The following is a 13457-nucleotide window of genomic DNA, read 5'->3' on the forward strand; positions in this document are numbered from 1 at the left end:
TTTCTTTTTCCGGAGAACAGCTGATCGGTGATTAGCTGAAGCCGCTATCTGATGTACCTTTAGCCTGAGCTATCACTGTCCCAGAGGAGGGGAGTATTTCCCTGTCCACGAGGTCATGCCAGCTGCAGAGACGCAGCTCGCCAGGAGAAATGGTGCTGCGGTGAGGGTGCCTGGAAAGGACTGCGTTCCAAACCAAGAGGAGAAGGATTTCCACACCTTTCATAGAGAAGACAAAAGCAGGGAGCAAGACCTTCCACCACCATGAAGGAAACCACTGAAAATGTCTCTCTGGACGACGCCAGCTGGAGCCAGGTGATGTGCCAGGGCTTGGCTGGGGGTGAGAGCTGCGTGGGGTGGGGAGGGACCCGAGGGGTTCAGCTGTCCCGCAGCTACAGCGTTGGCCGGGAGCTGGGAGAGGCAGGCAGCCATCCTGCCCTCCGGGCTGTCACAGTGAGCCCCGAGCTCCTCCCGCTCTGAAACGGGGAGCAGAAAGCATCCACACCCCCCAGCAGACCACTCTGGGCATGAGGCTGGTGCCATGCAAGCCGTGCTCAGGTGGTACGATGGTGGATCCTGAGAGAGGATCTCCAAGGGTGTGGATGGAGGAGAAAGCCCCTGAGCATGGCCTGGACTGGCTTTCCCAGGATATGCCTTCAGACTGGATCCCCACATTTGCTGAGGAGCACCTGTTTTTAAAAATCAGGTTCAGCATAAGGAAGGGCACAGAGTGCTTTGGCAGCAGGGGTAGTTTGGAGGGCTTTCTTGTGGCTCTTCAGGCTGCTTGGTGTGATATTGCTTTCTGCTGTATATCTAGACTGAAAAAATTAATCAGCCTTGTTTGTTGAGAGGGCAGGAGGTGCACACAAAGATCATGGTCATCCCCTGCCAAAGATACCACAGGCATGGATAGGGTCTGGTACAAAGGGAACAGGTACGTTTGCTTTGGCTAGCATATGAGTCTAACAAGTAGGAAAAGCACAGGGTTGTGGGAGAGATATGGCTGGCTGGAAGAAAAGCTGCAGGCATGCACACAGAGCTAAACCCAAAGCCAGAAAGCTGCCTCAAGCAAGGACTTTGTAATTGCAGCTGTATGCAAGAGGTTAACCAAGCCAAGTAGACTCTTGTTATTTTAACTGAAGAGGAGAAAGAGACTGCACTAGTGGCTGCACACCTATTTGTTCATAAAGCCTCCAAGTTGAGGAGTCCGTGTGGAATTCAATAATGGACATAATTCCAGTGAACCTTAATTTGTAGCTGCCATAATTCATCAATTACAATATGCACCATTTTGATTCAGTAGACTAATACTGCTGAAGTAGTACATCTTTTTTCCTCAAAAAAAAAAGAGTCCAATATCTTTGTAGTGGCATGACATTTACCTCCATTCTGAAAGTTTTCCCTTTTAAACTGAAAGCAACTAGAAAAGCACAACACAGCATGTTTGACTATCACACATGTCACTAGAACAAAGTACGTTTCCCACTGATTAACAGATAACTGATAACTCATTTCAACCCTTCAGACTTTTACACTACAGTAACTCATCAATAATCCTGTTACATCCCATAAATGTATTTCCCTTTGTGCTTCATCTTTTCTAAACTTGGACTTTAGCAGCACTTTAGTTATTGTAATTAACTGTTGTAATCCACCTAAACAACTTTTTCAGACCAAGACCCAGGATACTATTTTTCACTCTGAAGAAGATAACAGTCTATATTTCACATACAGTGGAAAATCAAATGTTCTGGAGGTCAAGGAACTCAACTACCAGGTAAAAATTGTCATTTATACACCTCCCTTCAGCAGGAAGCATATCCAGCAATGCCTGTTTCTATACCCAAGCCATTCTAAAAGATAGATAAAGTTGAAAAAGTTAACACAACTGTTGCACAGTCGGTTTGTGAGCAGAATCACACTCTTGGCTGCAATATTGACAGCAGACTAATCCCTGTATTGTAAATACATCCAGTAAAGTTAAGGGATAAGACAGGAAGAGAGATCTGTTTCCAGGCTCTGGTTTGTTTCAGTCTTGAGCAAAATTATTCCTCTGAGGGCTGGAGCTGAGGGACTTTCTGTTCAGCTGGGGAGGAAAGCAGCCCTTGCTGGCAAGAATGAGTATGTGGAAGGGGATAAAGAGATGACGACTAACAAGGAGGATTGCAAGGAACCAGTGAAATTTTTCATCTCCTTCTCACCATGGCATCTGAGTAAGATTTCACAATTTTCAGTTACACGGAATTTCAAATTATATTTAAAGCTTGAAACATTTAAAATTTACAATAGCAATAAATTACCAAAGTAACAAAGGACAGAGGTAGCTTTAGTGATTAACAGAACAAGAAGCAAGTCATGAAAACCATAGGTGGCTGCAAAATAACTTCCTTCTATGCATTTCTGAAGATGAACAATAATATTTTAATATACACTTTGCTTGTAACTTTGTAACTTTTAATGTATTTGTTGCTAAATAATTTATTGCTTGAATCTGAAAGGACTTCTTTCTTTCTTTCTTTGTTAGGTTAACACAGCATCCCAGATTCCCTGGTATGAGAACCTCGCTCAGATGAAAATGCCATGGACATGGAAATCGGATCCCCGTTCCCACGTGTCAATAATCCAAAATCTGAATCTAAAAGTTCGAAGTGGTCAGATGCTAGCAATCATAGGAAGCACTGGTAAAAGCAACCACATTTCATTATATGACCAGCTCTCAGATAAAATGTACACAATCAAGAGCAGCACTCTGCAGTCACAATCTAGTTGGGACAAAAACTATTGGCTCTGTAACTAAAATACATTTTTAAAGTGACAGGATGAATGAGGAAACAAAGAAAGATACTAGGCGGGGAAAAAAGTAAATTATTTTCAAACCTGATTTTGTTATGGCCTGTACACATTTGCTCTTTGTTTCCTGAGGTGTAGTGGGGTATTGTTACGAGTGTGGCTTTGCAGCCCTAGATCTGCTGGACATGAATCAGTTTCATGGCTCAGATTCAAAACAGGCCAACTGCAGACCATACTTAGACAGCAAACAAATGAGGCCAGACCCCATAAGAAAGATCAGTGCCAACTTGCATAGCCATAAGCAGGAATTCCTTTTGGACTGAAACAATTCTAATAGGATAAAATATTGCATTTGCATTAATTAGTAGAAACTTACAGAGAAGAAGATAGTTCCTCTTCTGTCTGGGGTTACTGCTTTATTACACCAGGGTTTGTCTTCTTTCTTCCATTTTCTGGTGGGCCTGGTCAAGGGGGACAAGAAGTAGAAATAGGATTTGTTAAACTGAAGTAGAAAGTACCATACTTGGGAGGTAAAAACCTGCATGCTCTGTCTCCACTAGAATCTCACATCAGGTTGGCTCAGTGATTCAGTGAAGATGCTCTCTCTCTCTCAAAGGCAAGGCATATTTGCCAAAGAAGTTCTAACTTTATTTCGAAAAAAAGTGTTTTCTTCCCTATTGCCATGGGAATATTTCCTTAGCACATATCCGTAATGTAAGTGAAGCTGTACTTTAGAAATTCTCCTGATAATAAAAGGAAAACCTTTGTGATGAAATAACATACTGAGTTATAGATATAGCATCTTTGTAAGGTAACATACACTGAGCACAAACCCCTTTCAGCAAACTAGTCAAACTATTTTCAAAAGCTGTTTATCATCTATTTCATCAAATGCCTTAGTAAAATGGATTAAACTGTTGATGGGTTTCACATTGTCAATGGCAATCAATATGTCACTCTTAAACAGAGCAATACGAGGTTTACAGATGGATGGGTTTCTTTTTTAAGATGTATGTATTAAGAAGCAAGTCTGGAGTTAATCTTTCAACAGGGAGACTAGAAATAAATGACATCTAATCATAAGAGAGTTCTGTGTGTTTACATACAGAATCATACAACAAAACGGAGAAATTCATTTGCTGTTTAACTCCAAATCAGGTTTTGTTTTCATTGTTTTACTTTTCTTACCTCTGGGTATGAGCCAGCTTTTCTTAATTATTTAAATGACTTTTTGTCTTATTTAAGTCATAATAATTTTTATTTCAATCATGATTAGGGTTCTTATTGTCTGTATAATCATTCAATGCCTAAGTCATTCAGCTGATGCAGCTGCTGTTTCTGAATTCACAAATCCCTCCAACAAAGAAAGCTCTTGCTGAACATTTGAGTGTCAGCCCTTCAGCCAGGGCAGGACACCACCTTTCACCTCTGTTTCAAAATTGAAAGAGTTTACCAAAGAGATAAGAGACACTTCTTGTGTTCATGAAGCCATCCTCAATGCCCAACTACCCAATTCTGCTGAACAATGACAAGGGTTGAAATCACAGACTCCATTCCAGAGGAGAGAGATTTCCTGAACAGGAGCTTATAGTCACTATTTTCTTTGAAGATGATCCTGTCTCTTTGACTTTGGGAAAACTTCAGAATGGGTTGGTGAAGAATATTTTTTTCCTTAACTTCTCTGTCTGTGACAAGATCACTTTTCAAAACCATCCCTTGGAAATTAATTTTCAATTGTTATTTTTCTAGCTGGTGGAAAGACATCCTTGCTTGATGTGATAACCTGCCGGGATCATGGAGGCAAAATCAAGTCTGGCCAAATCATGATCAACAACAAACCCAGCACTCCCCAGCTCGTTAGGAAATGCATCGCACACGTGCGGCAGGATGACCGGCTGCTCCCCCACCTGACTGTCAGAGAAACACTATTGTTCGTTGCCAAACTGCGCCTTCCAAAGTTTTTTTCAGACTCACAAAGGAAAAAAAGGGTAATTAAGCTGTTGGAAAAAAAATAAAGTTGTCAAAAATGTGTCTGACAGGAATTATCCAAGAGATCCTCTGTGTTTGGAGTCAGAACAGCTAATCTGGCATTTTTTTATGTAGATTATGAATTATAAACCTTTTTCATCTTTCAAGATAGAAACCAGCAATTGTTCCAAAGCTCAAAAAAAATGACAATCTAGAGAAAGCATTACAGAGGCTGAAAGACTAACTAAATTTTTGATTGCTGAGTCTTTTTTAATGTTATCTCTAAAATCAAGATTTGTTTTCAAGTGTCTCTAGCACTGAAATATCCAGATGAATTTTAACCAAATTAATCCTATTTTCAGTTTTATGTCTGCACAGATGTGCAAATGAACTCTTGCTTGATGCCTGTCACCCTTGGATCCCCGCAGGTGGAAGATGTGATAGCAGAGCTCCGCCTTCGGCAGTGCGCCAACACCAGGGTGGGGAACGAGTACCTGCGGGGCGTCTCCGGGGGAGAGAGGCGCAGGGTGAGCATCGGCGTGCAGCTGCTCTGGAACCCGGGTGAGCAGAACCCACACCTTCCTGGGGCCCACCACACACCACTCGGGCATAACAGGGCACTGCATGAAGATGGAAGCTTTCAGGGAAGAGCCACACACTCAGTTGCCCCTGGGGCAGCTTCAGGAACTCATACTCGGGACACTTAACAGGCCTTGTAGCACGCTCTGCCAGAGGCTGCCTCTCCACAGCAGTCAGTGACTGGCTGCTGGTCCATTTGCTTCTATTGAAATCAGTGCTGATCACAGATAATACTGTAATTATTACAGGAATAATTCTGTAAACAGAGTGTTTCAGCAGTGGACACACTTTTGCTTCAGTCACCTTTGCCAATGGAAAAGTGGAGGCAGACAAAGGCAGAGCTCCACAGGAGCCTTCACCCATCACTCTCTAAAAACCACCACCACAAAGATAACTCAAGGTTGCCTGAAGTTGCTCTTATTTGTGCATATCAGTATAAGAGTTTGGATTTTATCTGACCACATGCCACAAGTTACTTTGGAAGGCTGCTGACCTATTTTAACCTGGAGATTGTTTTCCTTTTCTCTGACCCAGCCCCCATTTACATGTCCAGTATTAACAGTAAAGGTGTTTTTCTTGACTGTATAGTCAGTCATTGCAGTCTTGTGCAACTCACTGACATGGCTGGTTCATGTTGCAGGTAAACTAGAAACTTCCACTACCTTCAGTAGAAGCAAAACATGAGGCTACATCCACAGCTGATTTTGCAGGATGGAATCCCCTCTCTGATCTTATATATATCAAAAGCACTGCTAACCTTGACTGAGCCTCTTGTCGAACAAGATTTCGCATCAGTTTTTTCACTAGGAAATGGATTTGAAAACTTTTTGCTTGTATAAAGTTATATTTTTGTAGTTATGGGGAAAACAGAAGTTTTTTGCTTTTGTAAGAAGTGATGCTCCGGAATAGATGTGCTGAAGTAAAAAAAAAATTATGTTTTCTTTAAAAATAATGAGTGAAATTTCATGCACTAGCACCATTTCACATAGAATATACTTTCCAAACCAAACATGCTGCTTTCCACAGCTAATACTGTCTTTGGCAGGAATACTCATACTTGATGAGCCCACATCTGGACTGGACAGTTTTACTGCACATAACCTTGTGATAACATTGTCCAGACTGGCCAGAGGAAACAGATTGGTTCTTCTTTCACTTCATCAGCCCCGGTCAGATATCTTCCAGCTGTTTGATCTGGTTCTTCTGATGACTTCTGGACTCACTGCCTACTGTGGAACAGCTAAGGACATGGTCCAGTATTTCACAGAACTAGGCTATCCCTGCCCAAGGTACAGCAATCCTGCGGATTTCTATGGTCAGTATCAAGTACTGTCATAAAAAATGTCATAAAACCATTTGCTTTCATAAGTGTGTAGCTAACACTGATTTTTATTAACCATAACTGTCTTAGGGATTCCTTAGGACTAACTCAAATCAATATTGCAGCAAGTTCAGTTTTTAATAGGATCCTTATTTGTCAGTACAGGAAATGCAACAAAAACAAGATGTAGAGACAAAGTTAATTTTAAAAAACGCTCCTTCTAAGCCTGCCAGATCCAGTAACTGGTCCACATATTTAGCATAATTATCCCCATGTCTTATCTGGTTGAAACTTCTTCTGTGGGAAAGACACAGGTAAACTGAACAACTGCTTTCTGTAGACAGTTCTCTGATTTCTCAGTTAAGAAAATGTAGAGGCTAGTTTCCCTAGTCACAGACAAACCTGGAACAAGTAATAGGAAAGAGGAGTGCTGCCCTACAGAGCACACTGGAAGGGAGAAAAAGCTAATCCAAATCAGCAATCTTTTTACTCCTCCAAGAAAGTTTATGTGGTTTCAAATCCATTCATCTTCTGGTTTTTGCAACGTGGAAAGGGAATCTGCCCCTGTTAATCTGATGGCAGAAATCTCTTAACAGAGGCTGGCTCAATTCCAGCCCTTAGGTCTTTGCACTCAAGTTGGCCAGGCATCAGACAACCATAATGCTCTGGAGTAACCTCTTCAGCTGTGCCTGTGTGGCAGGCAGTGCCAGCTGTTGCAGGGATAAACAGAAGTTAACCTTGGTGTCAAGCCCCACAAAAAGACCTTTGTCACCATCAAAGTTCAGAGCAGTCCTCAGCCAAGCACAGCCTTGGGGAAGGCTTGCAGCACCCCTGTATGGGAATGGAGAATGAGAGGCAGTCCTGGGAAAACCTGTAGCTACAGCCCTTGGTTACAGAGACAAACCCCTGCGACATGGAGGTGGGGAGGGCAGAGAGGCAGGTGGAAGATCATTGAATGGTATGCACAGTCAGTACCTATAGGAAAAGTAAGGAAATAGGGGCAGCAGGAATGTGGAAATAGGACAGGATGGCAGAGGATCCACAGCAAGAGGGAGCACCTGATGGAAACACACAAGTGCTGGCTGTATGTCTGACAGAGAAACAGGAGACCAGGGCAGAAGGGAAGACATAGGGCAGATTGCAAGGAATTTCTGATGGACTCCTCCTAAGAGTGGCTGAACAGACATGATCAGCCAGTGATAGTTCTCTCAGAAAGCATCTGTAAAACATCAGATATTGTCAATCTACACTGAAGGTCAGCATGGGAAAATACTATTGTAAGTTTAGATTAAAAAACAAAAAAAGCTAAGCCAATTATTATTGGTATGACTATGTTGTCCTTAGATAATATCCCTTTTAGACTTTTTAGTATCAGGTAAAGTTTATGGCACCTCTGTAAGATACAAGTAAGACAATAACTATAATTTTACAGATGAAGAAAAACATGATTTAAGTCAAAGTCACATAAAACACTGTAAATGCCTACATGCCTACATGCCTATTTTTTCTCAGCACTGCTCTCAAGGCACTATGAAATTTAGAAAAATCTGAAATAGTAGTTTATAATATTATAATAAGCAATTTTGTAATCTCTCAGTGATTCATTGAGTGACTAGGTAAGAAGCATACACATTAACAATCTGTTCATCTCTAATTACCTAAAATAACTGATAAAGTTTGAACTGTTGTAAGTTAATGCATGTACACAGGTTGTACTGTCTGCTCCCAATGAAATCCCTGATTCTGAACACATCATAAAGTTATTTCTTCTATAGCACATGGACTCACATCAAGTAATGTCTTGCAGTTGACTTAACCAGTATCGATAAACAGACTGCAGAAAAGGAGATGGAAAGCCAAAAAAGAGCAAATGTTCTTGCCAACTTGTTCCTAGAAAAAGTCAAACATTTTGATGATTTCTTATGGAAAGCTACTAAAGGAGACAATGCTGAGACCACAGTCAGCAAGCAGAGGTAAAGAAAAAAGTGTCGTACAGAAGATCTGGAATAATAGCTACACCTTGTGCTAATTTATTTTTTTCTCTCTTTTTCTTCTGGGCAGGGCCCATTTAAATTCAGAAGAGGCTATCAATATGCCTCACCATTCAAGTGATCAGTTACCAGGAGCCTTAAAGCAGTTCACTATATTATTAAGGTAAACTTATCTTCAGCATAAACAGTTATATATCATGCCCATTTATATTTCAAATCATCAGAAAGAAGCACAGAATGTCCCACACCAGTTGTCCTCCTTCAGCCTATCAGCAATTTAGACCTGAAATACTCTGTGGCTATAGGTGCTTCATAGGTTTGATGAGGTAAAATCCTTTACAGAAACAGGGAGCCCAATCCCTCTCCTAGCCAAAGCCAGCAAGTTCCAAGGATTGATTTTTAACACTGTTTGGGGCTATGTATCTGAATATAACTGGCATTAGTAAGTATAATATCTCACGGTCAATATTGCTGTTTTCCTAGTCGTCAAGTCTCCAATGACTTCAGAGATCTTTCAACATTATTAATGCATGGATTTGGAGCCCTTTTTATGTCATTATTAATTGGATTTTTGTACTATGGCCATGAAAAAAACGGACTCTCTATTCGTGACACAACAGCACTGCTGTACATGATAGGTGCCCTAATCCCATTCACGGTAATTTTGGATGTTATTGCCAAATGTAAGTGTCAGTCTTCTTGTAAATGCTATAAGGAATCAAAAAATTCTTAAATCTATGAAAAAAATTAAACTTAATAATACAACCCATTGTGTTTGTTCCTACCCTGCAGGTCATTCAGAAAGGGCAATGCTTTATCATGACTTGGAAGGTGGAATGTACACTGTTAGCCCATACTTCTTTGCTAAGGTAATTTGGTTTTGTTGCCAGGAAATACAAACAGCTGTCTTGAACATTAAAAAACACAAGCAAACCAAAGCCTTGTTGTATAAATAATCACATTCATATCAGACTTTGTTCTTTTGTGTGTGCCAGCTAAGGCTATCAGTCTTGCTTCCTTAGTATTAATAGATTAAGCCTCACACTACTTTAGATCTTTGCCATAAGTCATGGCTGAGATCCCACACCAGAAAAGCCAAAGAAGAACTTTTCACTGGGTTCTTTGGCCAAAATGTGAGAAATCTCAGACTCAGATTTCTGGGTTTAGACGGTTTTACATACCTGCATATTTAATTCACTGAAGCATCTCTGAAAGTTTGCTTACGTATCTTGATCTGTAAAACAAAACATTCGTATCAAATGCTAAAGCAAAGGTAAAACAGAAATGACAAAACGCTGTGATATTTCCAGTAGTTGGTTGGGCCTTTATTGGTCTGAGCTAAAAAATGTGTTACATGCACAAAGAGCCACAGTTTCTAGAACTAAATTTAGAACTTTTTAAAAACTGCATTCGCTTTTTCACAAGGGTTTTGAATAATCCCTTCTCTGTGATGTTAGATGAGTTCTGCCTGCCATGGCATCTGTAATTTAGGTTTCCATTTCTGCACAAGGTTTTAAATGCTTATTAGTGGTTGCCAGAGAAAAATATTCTTTGCATTGTGTCACAAAGATTGCACATTATTCACAGAGAAATCGATGTAATTTGTTACAACCTTAGTATTAGAGGATAGTAGCAATCCTGTTTGGAGGAACTAATACTTTCCATATACTCCTTAGATATTTGAGAAAACCCCAGTCATGCTTTTGTTTTACAACTAATCAAGTTGCTAACTGGACTGCCTTTGGGACAAGGTGGGGAAGGGACCAACAGCCAAATTTGTCTCAAATTTGGTCTCACGCTACTTTCAACCAAATTGGGACAAAACATTCAATTGCCATGAGTCAGTAACAGTACTGCTGTTATCAAGCACACCAGTTCTCACCAAAAGCGTCTTACATTTTTAGAAGCTCCCAAACCTGTAACAAAACATCTAATCTGTAACAAGAATACTCTCCATTTAACAATTAGCTATAGACATTGTCACAACTGGAGAAGAAACTAGCAAGGATTTGTTTCTGTTGTGGGTTGCTTTTGCATGTCACTGACAACCCCTAACAGGGAGATGACTGCATTCTAAGGGAGTATTTCCTATAGCTTTTATAAATAGTCCATTTAAGTACATTAAGGCACATCTCATGTATTTTTGTAATTATCATTCACCTTTTCTCTCTTTTTGTATATTCTTTTTCATCTTCCCAAACAGATTTTGGGGGAGCTCCCAGAACACTGTGGTTTTGTTATCATTTATGGGGTTCCCATCTACTGGCTGGCAAACCTTGTTCCTGAGCTGGAACATTTCCTGCTGAACTTCCTGTCAGTGTGGCTGGCTGTGTACAGTGCCCGTGCCATGGCACTTTGGGTGGCAGCTCTGCTGCCGACGTTACAGCTCTCGGCCTTCTTTGGCAACGTCCTCTTCACATCATTCTACCTGAGTGGTGGTTTTGTGATAAGCCTGGACAGCCTCTGGACAGGTAAGACAAAGCTGCCACCTTTTCTCCAAAATGAAACATCAATGGCTTTCATCAGTGACAGTGTGTCACGTGCAGGAAAACTCAGCTTTATTCTTACCTTTGTAATTATCTTCTTGCATGGTGACAGTGCAGTCAGGTCATTCATTTTACATCAGTTTCTCCACCTGAAAATGAGGCAACAAGAAGTTTTGTCAAAAAAAGCACTTGAAAAAGGCTTGATTCTTATGTGGTTGCTAAATTCTTCAGTAAAAAGAATTGTATTCAAAAGATGAAGATGGAGCTCCAGGAAGACTTGGTTGACAGGGGGAGTTTGATGGATATGGATATTAGCTAACTCCTCAGTTCCCGTCTCCACGTAACTATGTAAAGTATATCTGCCATTTTGTCCAATAATAAATTGTTACATGTTTACAGCCTCTGGCTGTCAAGTAGTGAGACAAACCTGTTGTATTTGGCAGCAGCACAGCAAGTATTCGAGGTCTCAAGTTTTGTGTGTGCATCAATTTTCCTCATTTTCTTTTTCAGTTCCTTTCTGGGTTTCAAAGATCTCTTTCCTCAGATGGAATTTTCAAGGAATGATGCAAATTCAGTTCACTGACACCACATATGAAATGACTGTTGGAAACACTACTTTTCAAATACCAGGGAAGCTTGTAAGTCAGTAATAAAAATTGTTGCGCACATTTGATAAGCAATTGGAATGCTATTTATATGCCTGTCATACAATAGATGGTGTAGGCCACAAATTTGGCAATTGCAAAATCAACACATGAAATTGCATTACACTTGGTTGTAAATTTGTTCCTAAAGATGGCCTTACAGCAGTCACTCCTTCTATGCCTTTCTTTTAGTTGAAGAGAAAAAACCAAAATAATAAAGGGCAAGTCTTTTCTACACCAGCCCCAACTATGCACCTGCTGAAATTGTTTAGAAGCTGAAATGTGTTCTTCTGAAATAGGAATAGAGTAGCTGCAACCCTCTATCAAACCACCTTGGAAGCTACACCTAAGCTGGAAAACGGGAAAGGCAGCAAGGGCCAGGGAAGCTCACACATAAAACACAGTTCACAGATCCAGCACGAAAATTTTGTGTCTTTTCCTAATTCTGTGTTATTGGTCATTACAGATCACTCAGTCTCTGGACCTGGACTCTCACCCTCTCTACGTGAGCTACCTCGTTCTCACTGGCATCATTTGCAGCTTCCTGCTTTTATACTATTTATCCCTGCGCTTTATCAAGCAGAAATCAACTCAAGACTGGTAAGAGCAGCGGAGGCAACAGGTGATGGCCTCCCTTGCAGGAAGGCAGGGGAAGAAGGATCCCGGTGGGTGCCCCGCAAACGCCCAGGAGCAGCGCAGGAGGCAGGAGCGGGGGGCGCCGACAGCCCGGCTGCCACAGGATGGCAGCAGAACCCCAGGAGTCGGGATGCGGGCGGGAGCCTGCCACGGACCGGAGCTGCAGCCTGGGATTGGGGTCGGGGTGGGCTTTGGGGTTTTTGTTTGCTTCACCTACGGGTCTCATGAGTGACAAGCCGCTTACGAGTTCTGCACATCTGGAAACAGTCTGAGCTATAGGCCACCGGTATAAAAGGACCCATCGCACTCTAATAATAGCTGATGTTTTAGTCCATGATGTTTGAACATACAATGATCACGTACTTAATTCAGAGGGCTAAAAGAGAGCAGGATCAAACCACTACTTTCTGTGGCATGTGTGACATTTAACACGTTAAGAACAGAGGAAAGCAACACAGAAGATTTCACAAGTGCTTCAGGAGAATATGCAAGGATGGAAAACACAATTGTTAACCACTCTGTGTTCTAATTTCTTATGCGTTTTATAGCTTTACTTCTGTGTTTTAAAGCTTTGCCCTTGTGTTCCAGTAATATGCTGATGATGCCCAAAACAGGTATTTGCTCACTGTAGAGATGATATCTTGTAACAAATAAAATTGTCTCACCTTCTTGGATTTATTTTTACAATATACCAACTGATTGCTATTAATGACGTCTTTCTCCACTGCAATACAAATTATAGCAATTTGCCAAGTTTGCTTCCTAAAGTTCTCATGTAGAAGACACCAACCCGCCCCTGAGGAACTAAAAATCTAACAATGCAACCTATTAATGCTTGTCATAGTGCACCTAGTTATGCTCAGAAAATGACTATCAGTAAATAAATGGCCATGATTCACAGAGTCATGGTAAGTGCATGTACAAATTATGTGTGCAGTTGCTGTGAGCATTTTGTAAGATGAGCTTGCTTGCTTTTAAACGTTGAGATGCCTATCTATTCTTATATACAGAAACTCAAAGCAAATTGTCTACTTGACTTTCATTT

At 41.0% G+C, this 13457-nt stretch overlaps 1 protein-coding gene and 1 long non-coding RNA gene across 2 annotated transcripts; one reads left to right on the top strand and one right to left on the bottom strand.

Annotated features, from left to right (window-relative positions):
• Window positions 1-5: 5 nt before the first annotated feature.
• Window positions 6-13086, top strand: ABCG8 (ATP binding cassette subfamily G member 8). The gene is made up of 13 exons (XM_042051841.1): window positions 6-312; window positions 1670-1774; window positions 2522-2678; window positions 4537-4775; window positions 5184-5316; window positions 6380-6649; window positions 8463-8628; window positions 8717-8809; window positions 9130-9329; window positions 9439-9515; window positions 10850-11117; window positions 11643-11770; window positions 12243-13086. Exons 1-13 carry the CDS (start codon window positions 262-264, stop codon window positions 12378-12380), a joined length of 2025 nt encoding a protein of 674 aa, XP_041907775.1. The 5' UTR covers window positions 6-261; the 3' UTR covers window positions 12381-13086.
• Window positions 3051-11355, bottom strand: LOC121675963. The gene is made up of 3 exons (XR_006020294.1): window positions 11215-11355; window positions 9828-9880; window positions 3051-3248 (listed from the first exon to the last, which is right to left on the bottom strand). It is a non-coding gene; the product is annotated as an uncharacterized LOC121675963 (long non-coding RNA).
• Window positions 13087-13457: the final 371 nt, after the last annotated feature.

This window comes from Corvus kubaryi, unplaced genomic scaffold, assembly GCF_017639235.1.
Source record: "Corvus kubaryi isolate FWS band 111438036 unplaced genomic scaffold, C.kubaryi_AGA036_p1.0 76, whole genome shotgun sequence".
Taxonomy (NCBI): Eukaryota; Metazoa; Chordata; class Aves; order Passeriformes; family Corvidae; genus Corvus; species Corvus kubaryi.